This window comes from Bacillus rossius, chromosome 5 (genome assembly GCF_032445375.1).
Source record: "Bacillus rossius redtenbacheri isolate Brsri chromosome 5, Brsri_v3, whole genome shotgun sequence".
NCBI classification, from domain to species: domain Eukaryota; kingdom Metazoa; phylum Arthropoda; class Insecta; order Phasmatodea; family Bacillidae; genus Bacillus; species Bacillus rossius.
In genome coordinates, this window is record NC_086333.1 from 70117601 (window position 1) to 70142827 (window position 25227).

The following is a 25227-nucleotide window of genomic DNA, read 5'->3' on the forward strand; positions in this document are numbered from 1 at the left end:
AAAATTATTCCTGGAAATCCCTGGTGGGATGTTGAATTAGAAGAAACTAGAAGAGATCTGGAAAGACTAAGAAGAATCATGAAGAGAGCGGCAAATGGATTTTATAAACTTTTAATTTTACAACAGTACAGAATAAGGAGAAAGAAATATAAGAAAGATATTTTATTAAAGAAGAAGGTATACTGGGAAAAACTTGTCCTTAACAAGGGGAATATGGACCCTTGGGGATATGTGTACAAGGTGATGGCTGGCAAAGTACGAAGTTCTTTTGAAATCCCTGGGATGATGATGGCAAATAGACAAATTACTGACATTACAGAAAATTTGGAAACTATTCTACATGATTTACTACCTAATGACAACCCAGATGAAGATACGAATATTCAAAAGATGAAGAGAGAAGCGATGAAAGAACTGCCTGATACAGAAGACACAGTTTCTTTCACCATCCAAGAGCTTGACAAGATCATTAAAGAGTTAAAACCACGAAAAGCACCAGGTAAAGATAATATAACAACTGAGTTAATTTGGCGAGCTTACCCTCGAATCAAGGAAGTACTGTTACATCTGTATAATTTATGCTTATCTTCAGGAACATTTCCAAAAATATGGAAGGAAGGAGTTCTCAAAATCATATACAAGGGAAATGCTAAGGACCCGAAATTAACTAAGTCATACCGGCCTTTAACTATGCTGCCTAACATGGGAAAAATTTATGAGCGGCTCATTAATGCAAGACTAACAGCTTATTTGGAAGTAATACAGGGAATAGATAAACAGCAGTATGGCTTCAGAAGAGGGTATAGTACAGAAAAAGCGCTATACGATGTAAATCAATATATTAAAAACCTACAAGAAAAATATGTGCTTGGAGTGACGATAGATATAGCAGGAGCATTCGACCACGCTTGGTGGCCTCAAGTATTATGGCGCTTAAAGAATCTTAACACACCTAAGAACCTGTATGCCGCCATAAGGGGCTTTCTGCAAGATAGAAAGTGTGAATGTCGATTGGGCCACATAGTTGTGGAAAAGAAGCTCTCCATGGGCTGTCCTCAGGGTTCAGTCCTTGGTCCGCTACTATGGAATATAATATTTGATGAGCTTCTGAAAATTGAGTTACCAGTAAATAACATTATATATGGCTATGCAGATGATGGCTTGCTCATTATACCCGCTACTTCACGCTACGAATTAGAGCAGACAGCAGAAATTATTCTACGCTCTATCAACACCTGGGCAAGCAGTGTCCGACTTCTTATATCATCTGAAAAAACTGAAGGCGTATTACTAAAGGGAAAATTACATAAAGACAGACCACCTTTAATAAGATTTCAAGAACGAATAGTGAAGATAAAACAAAAAGTTAAGTATCTAGGGGTACAAATCACAACGGGAACAGGATACCAAGAACACATACAAGAAGCATCACAAAAGGCCCTACTGTTAATGCAAAAAATAAGGAGTCATAAACCTACAAATGTAGGATTGAGCACTAATACTATGACAACACTGTACAATGGAGTATACCTGGGCATACTTACCTATGCTTGCTCAGTCTGGTATGAACTACTACGCAATTCACATGTAAGAAGAAGGTTAAACTCATCCCAACGAACAGCTCTAATTGCTGTAACAAAAAGCTACAGAACTACGTCTTTAGAAGCACTGCAGGTTATCGCTGGAGCCTTACCTATAGACCTACTAATACAAGAAAGAGCAAAAGTTGTGATATTAAAGATGAACAAGGAATACACTGCTTCAAAATATCGCAGAATTCACATAGAAAATATTGAAATCTGGCAAGAAAGGTGGCGAAACTCTGACAAGGGAAGGCATACACACAATATATTCCCTTCAATAGAAGAACGGATGAAATTTTCATGGATAAGTACTGACCACTACACTTCACAATTCCTAACAGGTCACGGGAATTTTAAACACAAATTAAACTCTTTTAACTTAGTGGAAAGCCCTATGTGCCCTGTGTGCATGGAAGAAGACACAGTAGAGCATGTTCTAAATGATTGCGTTAAAATAGAAGACATACGAAACAAGTACACAAGGAAGATGGCTATGGAGGATGTTGATATTAAGGATATTAATCAAATTGTGAGAGATAAGAAGACTTATGACATATGGAGAAATTACACCTTTGAAGTATCCAAGAGACTGGAGCGTTTCGATAGTTGGATGCACGAACAATCTCTGATGGAAGATCTGCTTTCCGATACGGAATAACTTACTACAGAAAAATAAAATAACTCTTTGAATCTCCTACACAAGTTTCTTTGGCTGTTCTTCTTGTGTATAGTGTAATCGAACAGCCGGAATATTATATCAAATTAGATAAATGAACTGAAAAGAATTAATTAAGAATAAGAGAATTAAAAATATACACCAGATCTCTCTTTGAAAATAAGAATAAGAATTATGACAGAATAACGCCCTGGAAACCTGTATAAGCAAGCTAAAAGGATATGAATTATTATATAATATAAACTGTATTATATTATATAATATATATATATATGTGTGTTAAAAATATAATCATGTGTGCAATAAATATAAATAAACTACTCTTGCAAACCTTATAAAAAGGATTATATCCAGAGTAGTCTTTAAGTAAACATACATAATCTATAATATGATTATTTTCTATAAAGCTACAAGATAATCTGACCCCGACGCCCGAAACACCCAGAACAGCGACGCTCATTCACGCCACTCCTCGCGGCGGCCTCTGTAAGCCCAGAATTCCCAGGCTGCTAAAGGTGATAATATCCCGAAGCATGACGTTGAGCGGGAAGCGCCGGGGGAGGGGGGAGGGTTTAGCGAGGACGCTCTTGTAATCCGGTTGGGCACCTGTGGCATGCCTTATGTCAATGGACGGCACGTGACGTCAGTGGCCGTGGGTGGCCGCCAGCCCGCTCCAAACATGGCGCTTATCGCGGTATTGTCTTTCGCGTTCGTTACAATACTGTGAGCACCCCCACAACCACTCGCTTTTGTTGAAATTATTGAATGAAAAACCTGAGGTTTCACGTAGTGGATATTTCACTACACCAGGCACACAAAATTGGGGTATGGCTGTGTCATGGACACGGCCGTGTGTTGTTCGTGAATACGTGTACGTAACACGTAATTCTTTCTATACATAAATATAAAATACCCTATTTTATGTGTGTTATATTAATTTTTTTTTTAAATTTTAACACCATATATATTCATTTAAACTATTTTACACTAATGTTTTATATATGCAATCGATAGATTTTGACGAGAGCTGACGATTGAAACTCAAACGAATGTCATAGCTTCTCCGATTCAAAAGTTATACTAAATGTAAATCTCGAAACGCAGCAAAATGACCTCAAAATTGCGGCGCTTCCCTCTCCACCGCGCGCGATGCGTCACAGTCCTCACTTAGCTTAACGAATTCTTTGATCCTTTAACTATCCAGTGGTGTAATTAAATTTTGGATGGAGATGATAGATATTTAGCTGCAACATCAAACTGTATCCCCCGATTTTGTTATCATTCGTTTTTTGAATTACCTCCCACTATGGAAGCAATTTTAAAGACGTATTCACGTCATAAAACTTTTACTGGATGAATGGTCTGACACACATAGATCTATCCAGTTTTATATCTTCAAGAATGGGTCTAATGTTCATGCTTTGACACATGTTTTTGGCGGTTTCACTGGCAAATATAGGCCTACTAGATAATATTGGAGCCATAAGTTCTTTAATACAGAAGCTGCTCAAGTTCAGATTTTCTCGGGTGGATGTTAACTTTCTCTATGCTAGGCTGAATGTTAACTTTCTCCGCTAGGCTGCACAACTAGAGCCAGAGATTTTTTGCGAAAATATTTCGAGGCAATTTTTTGGGTTAAAACACTGTAGCATCGCCTGCGTTTCGTGATTGGCTCAGTTTCTATCAGGCGCGTCGGCACACGAATCACAGCAGCTATTTGCGGTAGCAAACGATTTCTGAATGGTCCGGCCAAACAAGGCTATGGTTTCTCTCGCAAACGGCCGCCAATCACAAAGCAGAAATCAACTGACGCAGAAATACAGTACGCAGTCTAGTAAGCATAACTGCGCTGGAAGAGTTTTCATTTCACTCAGAGGTTATCTTTATTGGTGGTCACAATTTCACACTCGACACTTCACAATATTTCACGAGTGCATTTCCGTACGCCTAATGGTTTTAATGTTTTTTTATTTTTATAAAGCAGTATATTACAATTAGTTTTCAATACCACTGTACTCTATATTAATATTTCTTTGATATTCCTGTTAAAACTATGTAGATGTTTAATAATCGAGCAAAATCACTACTACTGCATATTGGTGGTCGCAAATGTGGCGTACGAAATATTTGACCAATTAATGCTTTAGATATTTTTAATAGTTACTAAATTATATTAAATAACTAATGCTATAATTCTAAAATCGCTATAACACATACTATAATATACACAAAATTGTACATAATCTTCTCGTAAGTTATAACAGATAATGTGTAGAGGCATATTTCCGAATTATCTAGGTACTTGTGAAAAAGATTTATTTAGGTAAAAGTAATGCCCCGAAAATTTAACTCCCCCCACCGGGGCCCTTTAATCATGCCTCTGTAACCCATGTATTAATATTAATAAATATAAGATAATTTCACGCTGTCATTTGACAATTGGTTACAAATAGAGCTCTTGAAAACGTATCTGTGCTCATGTTTGCATTAGACCACAATTAATGTGACAATCCCTAAACATGGTACGTACCTTCACACATTTCGTAAGGAGATATATAAAATTCAATTGGTTTTAGAGACACATGGATATAAATAAAATTTCTTTTACCTAGAAGTTTATAGTAAATGAGATGATAAATATCCGAAGATTTAACTCATGAAAACCCTGTAGAAAACTACTAAGAAAAGTAACGCAGACAAAAATACTATTTTCGGCTCTAAGCATTCAACGTTGTGAAACTTTCACCAAATGCATGTGCAAACCATTGTTTGCTGCAAGAGTCCAAGACAAAAGATAAATGCGTTTTTATGCGACTGGATAAAACGTTTATACTAAGAAGGTTTACAGGACATTAAGTAAAATTTAAGGCCACTTAAGAGCATTTAAGCCAAAAAATATAATTTATGACATTAAGCAGGCCCTACGAAACCTGTTGGGGGATTATAGGCTAAAGACAAAACAGCTATAAAGAAATTAAAAAAAAAATGAATAAGGTAAAGTCGGGAGAGATGCCGCACATTTTATAAAAATAAAATAAAAAGGTTAATATTTAAATAATACTAAAGTTTTATGAATAAAAACTTATCTGTACTTGTTGACAAATCATTAAATCTTATTATAAGTATGTTTGAAAACATATGTCACAAAATAAAAATACATTTAAAAAATCATTACACTTGGCCATCTATCCCACCAGGGGTGGGTGTGATGCCGCAGTGTGGTGGGAGAGATGGCTTATGGAAAATAACATTATAGTTTCTTAGCTGCCCAGTTCTTCCTCTTTTCCATTCTACCGCACACTGAACACATGTTGCAATAAATCGTGCATGTTTCATGCAACCAACGTGAACAAATAACACATTTAATCCAGTCTGCCGATGAAGTTGTTTTTTCGTACTATTCTAAGCACTCGACGCACTCGTTTTCTTCGGAAAGTTCTGATTGTCCACTGCATGCTACACTAAACGAACTGCTGTCTGATGATGACGAAGAAATTTTCCGTTTCCTCAGTCTTGGTTTTCCCTTGGACTCAGTCTTGTTGCACATTAACTGTTTAGGCGTACATTTTCCTGCAGTTTGGCTAGCAGAAATTTTACTTTTTTTTCCGGAGATGAAATCGGGTTCGGTGAGAATTGCAGCTGACTGCTTTCTCTTTGAGTTTTTTCTTGCTGGCATCACTGGTATCGGAGATATTACGCTAAGGGCCTTATTAGGTGTTAGTTGTGGATCTACTGGGCTTTGACAAACTTCAGCTTTATTGTGGAGGATGACTGGCCTAGATGAACTTGGGCCAACCGATGAACACTGTTTAGGACTTACAGGCCTATCGACTAACTGCTGGCTTAGGCTTGCTTCATCACTTACTTGATGATTCTGGTAGTTTATGGAAGTAGAACCACTAGGTACACCTACGCTTTCAGAAAGACGAAAAGCATGATCTGGAATAGCTGACCTGTCTAACGGGAAAATTCCAGTACCACGAAAACCAGCAACACCATTTGCAACAGTTGCTGCAAGAGACCAGGCACTAGAAAGGAGAGCACCAAACTGAAAACGAGTGATTTTCCTGTTCTCATTTGCTATCATCCATTTTTGACAAGCCTGATAGAAGTACATTTTTAATGGCTTAAAATAAGAGCGGTCTAGAGGCTGGAGGTAGTGAGTAGTGTGACTTGGGAGGCATAAGAGAATTATGTCGTTTAACACACAAAACTCTAGCATTTTGAAGCAGTTCATGTGTGAAGCATGGCCATCTAAAATAAGAAGAGTTTTACCTGCAGGTTTACGTGGTAAGAAATGATTTTCCAACCAGTCCATGAATATTTCGCTTGTAACATAAGCTGATTTTTTGCTCATGGTAACAATAGATCCTGGTGGAATACCGTCTGAATATTCGGGTTTTCTGTTCACGCCTTTAAAAATACAATATGGTGGCAAAAAACTACCTTCAGCATTTGTGCATGCAATTACAGAGATTGTTTCCCCTTTCTCCCCTGATGTAAGAACATGGACATCTTTGCTGCCCTTAACTGCAATTACCTTGTCTGGCTTGTTATTAAGCTGCAAACCTGATTCATCGACATTGAAGACATTTCCTGGTTTACCCATAAGACCCTGTTCTTGCAGTGTAGCAGTTAATAAATCAAAGTATTTATTAACCTCTTCTCTGTTCATTCCCTGCGCTCTGAGAACAGAAATTCCTTCAGCTTTTCTCAGAGAGAGGTTAACGTTACGTTCCATAAACGATTTGAACCAATCCCGACCCGCTCGCTGCCTTTCATTGTTGAATTTGTGGGGTATACCGCAACTTACAGCAAGGTCGTAAGCTAGTTTCTGGACTGTTTTCCTGTTCGGTGCGAAACCTGCAGCTTGCAATTTTTCAATATGAGAAACTAATTTCTTCTCAGCTTCATATCCTAGACACGATGAAGGGCCTAGATTTCGTTTCTCAAAATTTCTTGAAATGAGTCGCCTACGTAAAGTTCGTTCTGGAATGTTGAAACGTCTTCCCGCCTCCCTAATTTTCACTTTATCTTCTATTACAGCATGCATAGCATTGTTCAAATCCTCTTGTGACCATGCCGCTCGATCAGTTTTACGTGTGTAAACACGTGGCATTTCCTCTGAAATAAAAAGAAATATTCAATAATATTGTGTATTATGCTACCATGCCTCAACAATGAAAGAAAGCTAAAATAAGGCGAGGCCTTTAACAATAACACTACCTCGTTATCTACTTTATTATTAACCTACATAAATGAAAAAAAAAACAATTTTCCTTGGATATTTAACCTTTTACATCTCTTGACAATTCCTTTATATTTCTAGGATTATATACTACTAAAATTATTAACCACCTCCTTCTGAAACCATGACATTTGTACACGCATTTAATGCTGAAGCGCGGCATCTTACCCCAATCGCAGATGCGGCATCTCTCCTTAAATCGTGGGAGAGATGCCGCACCCAGCTAAACGAAAAAAAAACATGGCGTACGGCCTCTAACCACAACAGCGAGAAAGAAAACGATTTGCACTTTCGTATAAAATAGCAAGACTCAGTTAAACTGCGAAGATTATTGACTCAGCATGATGTTGAAAAGTTACCTGAAAGTTTTCAAGCCTCCTTGAAACGACAGTTCTTCGTTATAATCGACATAAAACAACCGTTTGCACTGCACGGTCCGCACGAAACTTGTCAAAGAACATTCACTTCCAAGACTCTCCACTCGACTGGCAGGCAGCGCGGTTACTCATGGCCTTCAGGATGATTCACTACCTGCGGCATCTATCCCCCTGCGGCATCTCTCCCGACTTTACCCTACCCTCTTCTTGAAACCCAGTCAAGAATTCTAAAAGCTTCATTAACTAAGGAACAGAGGATATCGGCACGAATTCGCAAATGACGTGCAGTTGGATCAGTTCTAGATGGGGTGTCGGGTGGCTGTGTATCGATTATACGTCACACGTTCACAGGTTATGCGGACAACGCAACAACACAGAGACGCACAGGAAAACCCAGCGATGTGACAAAACACACATTCTGGACACACAACGACGAAAGCACAGACGAACACAATATAGGCCTACTTCCTGGGACAGCAGTTGCGACCATTCGGGAACTGAGATCTGTTCTCGTTCTCAGTCACAATCAGACTGATCAGATCAGTGGTGTCCAGAATATATGTTATGTCACATCGCTGGGTTCGCTTGTGCGTCTCTGTGCTGTCCTCGTGTTGACCACATTATCTGTCTAGTATAATCGTTGGGTTCGTCTATTTGTCCCTGTGATGTCCAAGGTCAAATTTTGACGTGACAACGTCTAATAAATCGATGAACGCCGGCTGCACGCACAAAAAAGTGTCCCGTAACGCACATTGTCCAGTTACGCTGTGACCCGTTACGCTCACTGTACGCTTGCGCCGCATCTATCTCTCTTCCACTCGATTGGATCAACCACCGATTTGACTTTTTCGAGGCACATTAAACTTGAAACACTCCCATTCGTTTCCTACTTTTCCTATCATCGTCCTACGTATCCTTAACAGAATAACACAGATTGGAAGAAGTTAAATAGCAAACATGTATAAAAGTCATAGTTAAAATAATATCTTCGTTAAAGTAATAAACATATTTGAATTAATGAGTGCAAATAAAAGTAAATTTATCAATTAAATTGTAGATTTAATTTTACTCTTTCTTTGGATCCATACAAAATAGTGATAATTCAATAAAAATGATTCATTTTTATTCATAAAAGTAACCAATCATTTCATCAATGTTTTGTTATGACGTTGTCACGTTAAACTATCGTCCGTAAACCGACTTTACAGACAACCAATTTTCTTTTCTGCCCCTGTCACCACTGTCTCGGCGTTCCAGTCCATCTTGCTCGTCTGTGCTGTAATAAATACTAGACTAATTCCTTCCACGGAATTTTAAGTGTTCCTTATGTTTCTAATTTTTTGACAACGGCCGATTTTAGCTTTTTATGCGTGTTTGATGTTTTTATTTTTGTACTTTTCATATTTTTGTCCGTTATTGAGGTTTCTTATGACATACAGTGTAACCAGAAATGGCGCATGTCAAAAATAACATCGAGAATCAATTTTCCTCTTTGCTAGAAGCATTCAAAGAATGTGTGTTTACTATTTTAAAAAGTGAGTGTTCCTTTTTTTTTTTTGGTCGACAACTGGATGATTTTATAACTCTTGTTATAATATTAAAATAGCTATTTTTTGTAAATTTTGTATACTATAGTTTAAAAAAGTGTCATTATGCGACTGCAATATTGATAATCATAAGAGGTAATTAGAGGTAATTAGTGGAGAGTTGAAAATTTCGCGGATCCATTTGGTGTCAGGCTAAAACAAACTGTGTTATGTGTACTCTACCCACGTGTGTTTTCCTACTGGCTGATTTCTTACTGCAGATACTCCCCCTTTTTTTTTTTTGTTGAATGAATGAATGTAATCCAGCCACTCTATCGCTGGCTGGTAACTTACTGGCCCACAGTAGTAGAGACGAGTGTCGAGAGAATTGTGACCCAGTCAACAAACTATAAGAAAGTGTACATGTTTACATCGTGGTTGCGAAAAAAAAAAAATTGGTTGTCTGTAAAGTCGGTTTACGGACGATAGTTTAACGTGACAACGTCATAACAAAACATTGATTAAATGATTGCATACTTTTATGAATAAAAATGAATCATTTTTTATTGAATATCACTATTTTGTATGGATCCAAAGAAAGAGTAAAATTAAATCTACAATTTAATTGATAAAATGTACTTTTATTTGCACTCATTAATTCAAATATGTTTATTACTTTAACGAAGAAATTATTTTAACTATGACTTTTATACATGTTTGCTATTTAAATGCTTCCAATCTGTGTTATTCTGTTAAGGATAGGACAATGATAGGAAAAGTAGGTAACGAATTGGAATGTTTCAAGTTTAATGTGCCTCGAAAAAGTCAAATCGATGGTTGTTCCAATCGAGTGTAAGAGAGATAGATGCGGCGCAAACGTACAATGAGCGTAACGAGACACATCGTAACGGGACACTTTCGTGCGTGCAGCCGGCGTTCATCGATTTATTAGACGTTGCCACGTCAAAAACTAATCCGTGAAACTTCCGTGTCTCTAGTACTTCGTATGCAGTAACGTCGGTTTATGAGCCTAGTTGGTTTGAAGAGGTAATTAAATAAGTGATGTGTAACCACGGTGCTGCCATCTGCGGCGAATGGTGCGAACCAGAGTTCATGAAGACAAAATTAAGTATTAAAGAATTAATCATTTTTAACAAGCTGGGGAGTATTTTAATAAAATTACTTGTAAAAAATTCAAGTTCAAAGCCAAGGTTTAGTAACTTTTCAAGTCTTTTTTTCGCTTTTATCGGAGCTGTTTTTATTTTATATTTTACAATATTTAGCTCTGCAAATCGAATTATTCGATAGTTGACGTAGCTGCTCCGGCAACGAATCCGCGTCGAGGAATGTAGTTGGAAACACAATTTGCGTATATTTATCGCGCTTGGCATTATTTTAAAGAATTCTACGTTAAATATTCGTGTCAAGGTTTCGTATAATAAGTGTATGTATTTGCAAATATAAGAACACACGAACTTCCTCGTTACCGAGGCGAGTACTGAAATACTCGCACACATTTTTAAAAGTTATTGACGTGACAACGTCTAATAAATCGATGAACGCCGTCTCAAGGACGAAAAAATGTCCAGTTACGCACATTGTTTCGTTACGCTGTGTCCTGTTACGCTCATTGTACGCTTGCGCTGCACCGACAGAAGTGAAAACTTAAAACTTTGTTTATAAATGTGTAGTATGAAATAATTTCTACGTCAAATGTACGTAAGAAAATGAATCTGATTACTAGTATAATTTCAAGTATTTATTCTTTTATTATTAAAATAAAAATTATTCAATTTTATTCATACAAGTATGAAATCATTTCATCAATGTTTTGTTATGACGTTGTCACGTTAAACTATCGTCCGTAAACCGACTTTACAGACAACCAATTTTTATAGAGAAATATCACGTGGTGTAATTATGTCAGCAAAATGTGCGAGATTTTGCACGTCCTGGGTCATGCCATCATCTCCAGCCAACATTATCGAAGGTCAAGCTCACCTTCCATTCGCGCGAGCTGGTGCGCCGGATAAAATTAGGGTCCTTTCAACTTTAATTTTTTTTTTTTTCATCACGAATCTTCCAGCCGGCAGCTTCGGCCGCCGAGCAGGAGAAACTGCCCGAAAATGTCACTGCGTTCGCTACCTGCGCTGGCGGTCTTCCGCCCTCTCCAGCCAATCACACGCCCGGCTGCCTCCTGAAGCACGGGGAAGGGGGGAGGGACAGCCCTTGTCGGCACTGACGTGGACAGCGCTCCTTCTCCCCCCCCCCCCTTCCGGTCCGACGCCATGACGCCCGCGCAAATCACCCGGCGAAGCGCGACGAAAACCAAAATATCCCTCCATGTACCTTGCGAACACAAAATATTATCATCCTCAAAAAAGGTTTTACACCCTGGGGTGTGTTGACATTCAAGCTATTTTTTTTTGTTTTGTTTCAGGGGCAACTAAATTTAAGGAAAATCGTTTGGCAAGGATATTTTTGATTTTTCACGAAAGTCATGTGGTTGATTCCCCCCTCCCCCCCGAGTCGCTCAAACCACCCTTCTCCCAACCATTTTCCTCCTCCATAGGCCATGGCAGGGTTCCCACGCTCCTTGAAAGTCCTTGAAAAGTGCTTGAAATGGTTTGAAGTAATCAAGGGCCCTTAAAAGTGCTTGAAAAAACATTTAGGTGCTTAAAAGTGCTTGATAAAAATTTTACGCTGTTTACAAGAGTTATAATTACGTTGCATTTATTTGGGACAAGTTAAAAGTGGGGCACCGCAATTTAATTTTACGATATTTATGGTACGTTCGAATATTTTCACATAGATTAATGCCCTGTTTTTCGATGGCATACGATAAGATATCTTCTATGTACTATTTTTACCGGCAGTTATGGTGTCATCAATGTTTTTGTTCTGATAAAAGTTCGGTATAATGTTAAACTCAGCCAGTTTGAAATGTTTCTGTTCCTCAGATAAGCTTTTATCTTTCTGTTTGTAAGTAATAGACAGAGAAAAAAAAATTCTGCACGTGTTCAAAATATACGTACTAAAATTTTCATAATATTTGGGTCCTTGAAATTTTTGAAAAAGTCCTTGAATGTGCTCGATAAGTGCTTGAATTTTTTTAGCTAAAAGGAGTGGGAACCATGCATGGTCGATACTATGCAATTTTTTAGGAGCCTATGCATATTCTCTAAGTAACCGAGACAGTTCACTGAACTACGCTAGATGAGTGTATTCATCTAAGTCATTCACGTTGATTTATCTCGTGGCTACCGAAAGAGAGATATTATTTACTCCTTTTGACATGAATTTCTGACTCGAATATGAATGTCTTTGATCTTGGGTGTCACTTAGGCTGAGGATTCGACACCGCTTAAAACTCGTAAACTATGAGAGCTGCAGAGTTGTGTGTGAATATATGTTAGTAGAGCAGACTTTGCTCGTGGTCTTTACGTATGACTCACCCAGTTAACATTTGCAGTGATGACGTAATAAGCGTTGGTGGGGAGTGTCGGACTGAAGTCAGTGAGAGCGGTGACTCTGGAAGTAATGGACCGATTTGCGTGATTTAAGCTTTAAGTTGTTGTTGAGTGAGAACTGAGTGGTTATAGTTGGGTGGAATGAGTATAAAGTTGGTAACTTTATTATTGGAGCCATTAATCACAAAATGCCTAAGCCACAACGGGTTATGTTGGAGTAAAGAAAGAAAACAAGCGAAATCGCCCAAGAAAAAGCAATTAAAAATGCAGAGAAGTGTCGTAGGTATCGAATGAGGCAAAAGGTATCCGAGAGAAATGAGCCAGTGGGACAAAACGAGCCCCCGAACGAGGCGCGAAATTTGTGCTCGAGTGTGCCTCAGCCATCCACGTCGCGAGAATAAGACGGGGAATGCAGAATATTGTCTGGTAATGGACGTGGATGTGCTCTCTGATGATTCTGATGTTGATGTGGAGTCAGTTGAGCCAGTGGTTGTGAGCGATGGACCATGTTTGTCACGGTTTGGTCTTTTTTTTTTGTCAGCCACCAAATTATCAATAAAGAGACCCGTGAGGCAATGGAAGAAATTGATGGATTTAGTCCGCAAGAAACAACAAACATAAATTTCTTACAGTCTGTAGACACATTCCGGATTTTTCTTCTTCAATTTAATCGAACTCTAAATATTCATTACGGACTCAGAACCATCTGTAGAGTGCCAAATAATAATATCCGGGTCCGCGGCGAAAGCTGCAAACATTCTCAAGTGTTTGATTGCATGTGTTAGAGAGCGATGCGCACTTGTACATACATTTCAGATACAAGAAGTATTATCGCCTGCTCTATAGGCTTCCCGAAGCACTAGATACAGTATCACGTAGCCTAATTGTAAGGGGTATCACCGAGGAGGCCAAATATTATTTGACATAATTACAAAATAAACATTTTAAAGAGGGGAACAGAGGATTAAGGCAATAGGTCCGCCGAAATTATAGTGACAAGATCACCAGCATGCATAAATTCATATTTCCAATGATTGATTTGAAGAATGGTTGATGCGGGCTCTATGTGAAAATAAATGTCTCGTTTAAAATATTGAGTTAAATATTAGGTCATGATAAATATAATTAACAGTTTTTTATTTCCGATAGTATAAGCTAAATTTGCAACAAGGTATCAGCGGACTGTTTTTATCCAGATTTGCTTAGATTGATAGGTACTTAGCCAACCAAACGTCTGCTGTGCTGAAATCGAGAGTACTCGTTGCTCGATGACTACAAATCGGAATTACATGCTGCTCACTGGGTTGAAATAGAGAACAAATGTTGCTCGCTGAGTTAAAATCGAGAATATTTGTTGCTCGCTGGGTTGAACTTGAGATAACATACTGCTCACTGGGTTAAAATCGAGAATATTTTTTGCTCGCTGTGTTCAAATCGTAAAAAACATGTCTCTCACTTTGTTGAAATATATATGTCTGTTGCTTCCTTTGTTTGGAATGTGAGTTCACATTGATACTTGGTAGATATCGAGAGGCCTGTGACTCGCTAGGTTAAAAAAAATGTATGTTTCTCGATGGGTGGATATCATGAGTACATGTTCCTCGCTAGGATTTAATTGTTTGTACGTGTTGATTAACGAGTTTAAATAAGAAAAAGATACGTTTCTCTTTGGGTTGCAGTATGTGTTTTTCTATATGGGATAAAATCGTGAACACATATTGCTCTCTAGGTTCCAATAAATTATAAGTATTGCCACCTTGCTTGAATTGAATGTAGATATTTTTAACCTGTTGGAATTTTGATTAGATATTGCTCGCTGAGTTTTTATAGCGAAAACATTCTGTCCGCTGGGATGATAACGGGAGTACATGTTGCTCGCTGGGTTGAAGTTGTGAGAACATGTTTGCTCACTGGGATGATACCGAGAGTACATGTTGCCCGCTAGGATGATACCGAGAGTACATGTTTGCCCGGTGGGTTGAAATCGTGAGTACATGTTGCCCGCTAGGTTGATACCGAGAGTACATGTTGCCCGCTAGGATAATACCGAGAGTACACGTTGCCCGCTAGGATGATACCGAGAGTACATGTTGTCCGCTAGGATGATACCGAGAGTACACGTTGCCCGCTAGGATGATACCGAGAGTACATGTTGTCCGCTAGGATGATACCGAGAGTACATGTTTGCCCGGTGGGTTGAAATCGTGAGTACATGTTGCCCGCTAGGATGATACCGAGAGTACATGTTGTCCGCTAGGATAATACCGAGAGTACACGTTGCCCGCTAGGATGATACCGAGAGTACATGTTGTCCGCTAGGATGATACCGAGAGTACATGTTTGCCCGGTGGGTTGAAATCGTGAGTACATGTTGCCCGCTAGGATGATACCGAGAGTACATGTTGTCCGCTAGGATGATACCGAGAGTACATGTTTGGCCGGTGGGTTGAAATCGTGAGTACATGTTGCCCGCTAGGATGATACAGAGAGTACATGTTGCCCGCTAGGATAATACCGAGAGTACACGTTGCCCGCTAGGATGATACCGAGAGTACATGTTGTCCGCTAGGATGATACCGAGAGTACATGTTTGCCCGGTGGGTTGAAATCATGAGTACATGTTGCCCGCTTGGATGATACAGAGAGTACATGTTGCCCGCTAGGATGATACCGAGCGTATATGTTGCCCGCTAGGATGATACCGAGAGTACATGTTGCCCGCTAGGATGATACCGAGAGTACATGTTTGCTCGCTGGGGTGATACCGAGAGTACATGTATGCTCGCTGGGGTGATACCGAGAGTACACGTTTGCTCGCTGGGGTGATACCGAGAGTAAATGTTTGCTCGCTGGGGTGATACCGAGAGTACATGTTTGCTCGCTGGGGTGATATCGTGAGTACACGTTTGCTCGCTGGGGTGATACCGAGAGTAGGTACATGTTTGCTCGCCGGGGTGATACCAAGAGTACATGTTTGCTCGCTGGGGTGATACCGAGAGTACATGTTTGCTCGCTGGGGTGATACCGAGAGTACATGTTTGCTCGCTGGGGTGATACCGAGAGTACATGTTTGCTCGCTGGGGTGATACCGAGAGTACATGTTTGCTCGCTGGGGTGATACCGAGAGTACATGTATGCTCGTTGGGGTGATACCGAGAGTACATGTATGCTCGCTGGGGTGATACCGAGAGTACATGTTTGCTCGCTGGGGTGATACCGAGAGTACATGTTTTCTCGCCGGGGTGATACCGAGAGTACATGTATGCTCGCTGGGGTGAAACCGAGAGTACATGTTTGCTCGCTGGGGTGATACCGAGAGTACATGTTTTGCTCGCTGGGGTGATACCGAGAGTACATGTTTGCTCGCTGGGGTGATACCGAGAGTACATGTATGCTCGTTGGGGTGATACCGAGAGTACATGTATGCTCGCTGGGGTGATACCGAGAGTACATGTATGCTCGCTGGGGTGATACCGAGAGTACATGTTTTCTCGCTGGGGTGATACCGAGAGTACGTGTTTGCTCGCTGGGGTGATACCGAGAGTACATGTTTGCTCGCTGGGGTGATACCGAGAGTACATGTTTGCTCGCTGGGGTGATACCGAGAGTACATGTTTGCTCGCTGGGGTGATACCGAGAGTACATGTTTGCTCGCTGGGGTGATACCGAGAGTACATGTTTGCTCGCTGGGGTGATACCGAGAGTAGCTTGGTCGCGATCGACGGCTGAGGCGGAGCGCGCCGCTGTTGCAGGCGGAAGCAGGACGAGGTGCAGATCCTGGAGGACACCATCAGGCAGCGCAGCGAGCAGCAGAAGAAGGCGGGCGTGGAGCTGGACGCCACCTGCCACATCTGCCTCAAGACCAAGTTCGCCGACGGCGTGGGCCACATCTGCAACTACTGCCACATCCGGTGCTGCGCGCGCTGCGGCGGCAAGGTCACGCTGCGCTCCAACAAGGTGAGGGCCTTACTCCCTCCCACTCCCCCTCTACCCACCCCCTTCCCCCCTCCACCCTCCACCCTCCCCCCTCCCTCCCACCGAGTCGTGTGACGTCTCATGAGTAGATACCCGGACATTTCAGTCTGGATAAACCTCGAACACTTGTTTTTGAGACACAGTTCTTCTGACATGACCCATGTAGTCTACACCAATAACAAACCAACAGCATCTGAACGGAGAATCTTCTGAACAGTATCAGAGGAGAATGAGATGTTGCCAGATGTTGGAAAGACAAAGGTGGTTGGTTGGATTCACGAGGAAGAAGAAGGTAACAAACGAAGAGTAGGTATAGCTGTAAGGGACAGAAGATAAAAGTAGGCAGATTACCTGGGTGTTACCCTGCAAAATTACACGGGATGGGCAAAACAGGTTCAGCAGGTGGTTTTTACAAAGATCAGTAGCCAATGAACTAGTGATTAACGGTGACTGCTGGAAAAAAATTACGGATTCAATGACCTCCAGTTTAGACTCCCAAGATCCTCGCCATGTTCGGGTAAATGCCACCTGTTCGTTGGCTGCTGACATCTCAACTGCGGAACTTGTGTTTAAATGATTCCTTGGCGAAAAACTTATCGTTCCAGAGTTTTCCACATTAGCAGTGAGCTAATAGTGGAAGCAACAAAAAAGTATATGTATTTTGAGTTTAGCACATCGCGAAATGAATCCGTGAATTTTTCCGGTCCCCAGTGATTAAGAGACTACTATTTAGAGCAGCTTTAAGGTAATTGAACCCGCGTTCTCTACTGATGAGTGTCGACACCTGCATTTTCTCGGAAACGATTCGTGTCAAGATGATTTTCCACAACATGTACTTTTTTCTTACTCATACATGTTGTGTCGCTTCTACTATGGACTTGAAGGACTCTGGTCCAATGAGAAACGCTCAGCTAAGTAAGCACCGAATCAGCCGTGATCCAGTTGAGACGTCTCACCAGTCGCCAGCCACTAAACATGTGGCATTAATCCGAGTGTGCAGAGGATATTGAAGTCTATCATGTGGGTCACTGAACCCGCGAATATTTCCTGTCCCTAGTCATCACAGATGATGATTTGGTTAGACACACCTGTGTATCGCGTCAACGATTCGTGACAAGATTATTTTTCAACCCAGTGAATTTTTATTACTCTCGTGGTTAGAGACGCAGAAATTTTGCGAATTTATTTGTCGCCAGGCTAAAAGTCAAACTCTTGCGTTTGCTCTACAGACGTTTCCTTTAACATTGGCTGATATCTTAGCGAGAATTTTTTTGTTCTTGTTAGTTGGCATTACCTAAGTCTCTTAATTTTCTTCTGGCGGTGAATCGATGGATCACGGTCGTAAAGAAACGTGTCAAAATAACTGCGATCCAATCATGAACACAGGGCAAGAAAATGCAGGTTTGCATTCTAGCTTGTGATGAAATGAAACAATGAGATTTCCGTACAATTACTCATGGATAGAGACCTGCAAAATTCGCGGTTTCGATGGCCTTCAGGATAGACTGCACATACCCCTGTACACTCGGGCAAATAACGCAAGTTCATTGGCTGCCGACTTGTAAGTCGTCTCAGGTGGTTTGTCTGTGATTCGATCCTTCTTTGGTTGAGGGTTTATAACTGGTTGAGATTAGTTCAGATGAACAGTAGGCCAATAGCAAAATTATCTAAGAGGTGTACAGTATGTGTTTGAATTCTAGCCTATCACCGAATGAATCCGCGAATTTTGCATGTCTCTACTCATGGGTTAAGACAAAAAAAATGCAGGTTCATTTCCCGACAGGTTGAAATCCAAATACTTATATATTTAGCTGTTTCTACCATCAGCTAAAAATTTATCTGGAGGCCTCTGGATCCTGTGAGGAACCCTAAAAAAATCCTGAGTATGTACTGGAATTGGAAATTTATTCTGCAGGTCATTAAGCATTAGTTATGGCTGGTAGTATGCCATTAAACGTGACGTAGCTAATTTCAGGCTATCATGAACTTAAAGTAGTGCAGTTCTCACTGGACCAGGAAAGTGCGGAAAATAACATCTAACGGAACATAGCCAATAGTAGAATATATTTATCAAAACATTAATACAGTGTTTCAAAGTTTAATGTCAGGTTAATTTATCTTCTTTTCCATATTTTGAATTTCAATTCGAACAAGAATAATATCGTTTATAGGTCTAATGTTCTTGATATGCAATAGTTTTGTTTAAAGAAAAGTTATTTTAAAAAAAATTTCGCTCATTTGTTTTGGTCCATGCTACAGATTTTTGAAAAGTTTATTTTGTACTATTGTATGCTTTACAAAGGTTAAAAAGTTTATCATTAGTATTTATTATTCACAAATTGAATAACTTATGGATCTTAAATATTTTAAATATTATATTAGCTTTTGCTTCTATTATTAAAAGTAATTTGTTTATATTGTAAGTCTGAATTTTACTAAAAGAATGAATTCTCACAAAGAATGGTTTTAAGTATTTATTTTTATTTTATTTATAAACATATTACAATATTAGTACTATTATTATTTGATTTTGAAATAGTTTTTTATATTATATTAAAAATATTTTAGTAATAGTATGTCTATATTTTGTTACTTATTGTGTATTAGATGTGCCTAGAATTCGTTTGCGTGAAGAAAATAACGAACTCAGTTTATTAGCGCTTCATCTGATACTAAATTTAAAGATACATTAAAGCTATTTGATTAACAAAAATTTTTGATTTCACGTTCAGGAGAAAGCACAAAATATTGAGTAAAATTACTTACTCGAGAACATGCTACGTATACTCGTAGCTACTCATAGCTGAAACCACTATAATCAGATCTATAAGCTTGCCTATCTTGTAAACCATCTGTGTTTGTTTTTTATTAACTATTATTGAAAAAAACATAAAGTAAACAACATTTTTATCTCTTTTATACTAAAATGCGTATTTTGTTAGTATGTTTTGAATCCTTGATATATAAACTATTCGTCAGTCCGTACATACAGTAATAGTAGAAGTAGAAAATATATTAAAGATATAATTTAAAATAATACGTATATTATAACCCACACATGTTACACATAAAGAATAGAACGAAGCAAATTTATAACTCCGCGTTATAATGATTTACGGAAGTAAATTTTGTGGGTATGGTTATCATCTTTCCATCGGAAATGTTTGCGATGACACGATAAAATAAAAATAAAAACTAAATTAATCTGAGGCTTCTTTCTAAAAATTGTTTAAATTTCAAGTCAATAGCATGAGCGTTTTTTGTGTTGTCATTTTGTTACAGAGAGAAAAAAGTTTTGAACATTATATTTGGTTTTGTTTTTATAATTTTCTAACAGAAAGTACGTTAATATGAAATAATGGGAAATCACAGAGTAAACGACAATGAGATAATATTAATATGTTTTGATGCAGATAGTTTTTAATAAATTTCTTCTCTTTGTACTTCTTGTACCGTTTTGTTCGATCCTCCATTTAAATAAATGACAACATGGCAGAAGTCAATAACATTTGGGCCGAGCTTTGCTTTGACTTGCTTTGTGCAAACATGACCAGTGAAAACTACACGGGGGAAAATAATCTGTACTTTTGCAAAAGATTCCTTTGGAAACCAGTTGGTAAGGAATAGTTTCTAATACGACAAGAAAGACATTTAACTTTGTACAACACATGGTTATGGTTATTTTTGCATACGTGAAATAGTTTTTTTCGGGATAATAGTGAGTATTTCTTACGAAAATCGACGAATGATTTTTATATTTAATTTATGTTTCATTCAAGAATAATTTTTTAAATAATTTAAAAGATAATCGAACTTTCATTGACTCTAGGTACTTTAATTTGTTTTATAATACTTATTGATGTGCGCAATTCATACACACAAAGCATTAATGCCCGTGTAAGAATCCGATCCCAGTGTTACTGCAAACTTTATTTTGTAGGGTACAGTTGTTTTCATGTAAATGTACAAATTTACTAATAACTTTTTACATGAATATTTCTGTTCCATTTACAAAAAAATAATAGCGTGGAGTCAAAATGACTGAAGTAACTTGTATTTGAGCTTCGTGGATCCGAGGAATATTCGTTCCTCTACTTATGGCCAGCAATATATGTGTGTTTTCATCATGGCACAGCAGCTGTATCTTCATTACTGCTTAGGTTTCCTTCTTTCCCCACGCCTTTTATGACTGTAATCCGGGCTTTATGGTCCCCCCTCCCTAACCAGTCATGACTGCAAACTATTTTTTAAGTGCAATTTCTTTACAGCCGGCAGGATAAGTCGAGCGATGACGTCAGAACAAGTTAACGTACCTAGTAAAGTGAGCAGGCAACGAAAGTTGAAGGCAAATAAACGTTGTGGTGATGGCAATTGCTCGATTTCGGGGAAGTGGAACAGCGAATAAAGTAGAGAGTCAGGGAACTCGAAGAATCTTTGTAAGTTTTTGGTCACTGTGTTTGTTACAATTGTGAACTTCCAATAGTATTTATTTGTTGTTGTAAAGATCAGGAATATATTACTGTTTGACACAATTTTTTGTTCCACTTGCACTTCTATATGGAAACACGGTCGTGTGGTTGTGGATTCATAAATTATTCTACATTTCACCCGTTATTTTGTAGTTTCTTAGCACTACTAGACACTGAATTTATATGTTTATTTAAATACAAAAACCACGTAACTTACTCATAACTTGTGATTGTACAGTACTAGCACTGACACCAAAGCCACTCGAATCGTGGATTTATGTATTACATATTTCTACCATTAAGTTTCTTTCCGAAAACACATACGGCAAACCACAGCGCTGAATGCAGTTTAGTTAGTGAGCTGACGTAGTACTAAAACGACTCTGTGAAGTTTTACTTCTAACGCGCCTGGAGATCACTCACACACCAGTTTTTGATGTATTGTGACCTCTTAGCTATCGGCAAACGGCATTTGGTAGAAGTAATTTCGAGAATGAAACGGGATCGGGTAACATACGGTGTTGCCATCCATGCTGGATGGCGCAAACCAAAATTCACAAAGCCAAAGGAAAACTTTATAGTATTAACTGTTGAATTAAATTTAACAAGATTGGCAGTATTTTTTATAAAATACCTTGTCGAAATTCTGGTCCAAATACGGAGTTTAGTCTTTTTTCGCTTTTATCAGAGCCGTTTTATGTATATTATAGTGTAAAATTTCGGTCTGCTAATAAAATGTTTAAAAAAATAGTCGAAGTAGCTGCTCCGGCAGTGTATTCTAGCGGCGGGCGCGGAAACTACGTGTGGTTCGCGTTCAGAAATTAAGTTGAAAAAAAATATATTTTCGTTTATTTATCACATTCGGCATTATTTTAGTACGTTATAATTATCGTGTCAAATTGTCTTGTAAGAGTATTTTCAACGCGGGAACACGCGAATTTGCCCGTTTTTTGAAGCTAGTGTGAAGACTCGCTCACAATATTTTTTTTTCTTCTGTGAATGTCCGCTGGGATGTCGCAAATTCCCTCCTTGGCCAGTGGCCGCGCTGATTCCGGAGAAGGCCCGTCCTCCATTCTTCACGACTTGTCCGGCTCCAGGGACAGATCCGCCGTCCGTTCCTGATGAAGAATGCACGCGGGGGGAGAGGGTGGGTGCGTCTCAGGCCCGTTAAGGCCCGTTAAGGCCCGTCTGCAACCGTCCGAACCTGCGGGCGGTACGTGTCCTTCACCTACTGGGACTGACCGCCACATCGCCGCGCCCTGTCTACAATCGCCATGTCCGAATCTACTGAATTCCTTGAGTAGTCACCAGAGCGCAATGGATGCAGAGCGCAAAAAAAAAAAAAAAATTGGTTGTCTGTAAAGTCGGTTCACGGACGATAGTTTAACGTGACAACGTCATAACAAAACATTGATGAAATGATTGCATACTTTTATGAATAAAATTGAATCATTTTTATTGAATTATCACTAATTTGTATGGATACAAAGAAGGAGTGAAATGAAATCTACAATTTAATTGATAAATTTACTTTTGGTTGAACTCATTAATTCAAATATGTTTATTACTTTAACGAACAGATTATTTTAACTATAACTTTTATACATGTTTGCTATTTAACTTCTTCCAATCTGTGTTTTTCTTTTAAGGATAGGACGATGATAGGAAAAGTAGGAAACGAACGGGAGTGTTTCAAGTTTAATGTGCCTCGAAAAAGTCAAATCGATGGTTGTTCCAATCGAGTGAAGAGAGATAGATGCGGCGCAAGCGTACAATGAGCGTAACGGGACACAGCGCAACGGGACAATGTGCGTAACGGGACATTTTTTCGTGCGTGCAGCCGGCGTTCATCGCTTTATTAGACGTTGTCACTTCAAAAATAATAATGCGTTTTTAAATGTTTTTTTTTTGTTTGTCGGTTGTCATGCATTGAAAAAGAGTACGCCATCTAAGTTTTTGAAAATTCATTTAACTTATGAAAGTTGTTGGAGTTCAACAAATTTAATTATTCGGTAAGGTAAAAGTGAATGCTGGTAAAAGAATCCTAATCACGCAGCAAAAAAAATGAATTCGTTTTTACGACCGTTTGGTTCATTGCGATAAAACTTATGTTTCTCAGAAGTCACAGACACACAAATAAAGCTTAAGAAGATTTATATTTTAAGGGCACATTTTTGAGACGGTAACTGGAAACAGAAAATATCACAAGCATTCTTATTTTTCATGCTACCAAAGGAAACGGCAATTTAAATTTGACCAATGTGATTGGATCAGTGAGATTCGGATCACAGCAATATTAATATATATATATATATTTTTGTAAATGCAACAGAAATATTAATGTAAAGTTACAGATATTTGTAACTTTGTATATTTACGTGAAAACAACTCTATGACTACAAAATAGTGTTCGCAGTAATACTAGATTTGTATTCTTACGCGAGCATTTATGCTCTGTGTTGTCCCAGTACCTCCGATTGTTAAAGTTATTTGTAAATCGTTCCCTGAACAGCTTTCCAGTATTAACTGCTCATATTAATAAGCAGTACCTGGATGACCGAGCTTTGCTCGTATTTTTTTTTGGTAAATTGTGTTTTTTAGAAATTATATTTAAATACGAATTACATACCGATGAAATTATGAAATGTGAATAATATATTTCGATCTTACCGACATAATAATAAAATATATGAACTGGTTATTTAAATAAAAAAATCACGAGTGCAATTAGTGTAATATTTTATTAGAAACAAATACTTAATTTTTTACAGCTTATCAATCAACTACGTAAGTATATATGTATTTTTGTCATCACAGTTTTAATTTTAAAATTGCGTCACAACGTGTGACCACTGAAAATGACGAGCAACGAGAGCGACTTCTGCGAGATTTGCGGTAGCGTGTGGCACAACGTGTAGCTACTGAAAATGACGAACAACGAGAATACCGATTAGAAGAACAAAGCCGTCGAGAAGGAAGACGTCGTAGGGCTTTAGAACTTAATAATTATTTACCAACTTATAAATGTGCCGTTACTGCAGCTGTGCAATATCACGCCTTAGGACCATTTGAAATTTTGTGTATCCATTGTGGTGCATTGCATTACCCTGAGGAACGTGTTTCTAATCGTATAAATAGAAATTTTTTTGTTGACTGTTGTTTGCATGGACGAATTTTAATGGAGCAACCAAAATTTTCAAATTAATTAGTATGTACGTCTCTTTTTAATTGAGTCTTCACTGTGTGAAGTTTGATAAACCTGACCAGTTTGATGACGATGTTCTTCAAGGTGTTCTTGAGACGAGTTGCGGCTTCGTGAAGTTAGATTGTTTATAAGTGTTTTGTTTTCAAAGATAGTTTAGGAATATTTAAGTGAACACATGAGTTAAAAACACACAAATAATATAAGTAAACATTTGATTTTCTTGGTCTAACCTCAAACCAAACACTCATTGGCTTAGTGTTGCTTAACAACGCTATTTACTGGAGTAGCTTTAGTGTTGTTGTGTCGTTAAAGCAGTTAGATGCTCCCAATTAAAAAAAATTGTATTATTACTCGCCAATAGATGGCAGGAAGAGTCATTTATGTTTAAGTTGATTATCGATGAAGTTGATTATTGAAAACACGGATAAAACGACATTTTCTAAAAATGAATCCTAGCTAGATCGATTTATCGCCCCCGAAAACCCCTGCATACTAAATTTCATGAAAATTGTTGCAGCCGTTTCCGAGATTCAGATTATATATATACAAGAATTGTTCGTTTAAAGATAAAATATAATAAAAAATAAAATTCAAATATTGAATATTCATGGTTTAAAAATTATGTTTGAATGAAACACCGATTAAAATATAAAATCACGCTCATGTTTCGTTAGAAATACTCAGTATCATCGTGAAAA

General features: G+C 38.5%; 1 protein-coding gene across 6 annotated transcripts in view; it reads left to right on the forward strand.

Moving 5' to 3' along the window:
* LOC134531984 (regulating synaptic membrane exocytosis protein 2) overlaps window positions 1-25227 on the forward strand; it is a 312665-nt gene that overhangs the window by 18075 nt on the left and 269363 nt on the right. For all 6 annotated transcript variants that reach the window (XR_010075102.1, XR_010075103.1, XR_010075105.1 and 3 more), the window contains exon 2: window positions 16633-16837. Coding sequence is in view for 1 of the 6 variants with exons in the window: in XM_063368090.1 (XP_063224160.1) it covers window positions 16633-16837 (205 nt within the window). In the remaining 5 variants the exon portion in view is untranslated. The remainder of the gene's footprint in view (window positions 1-16632; window positions 16838-25227) is intronic.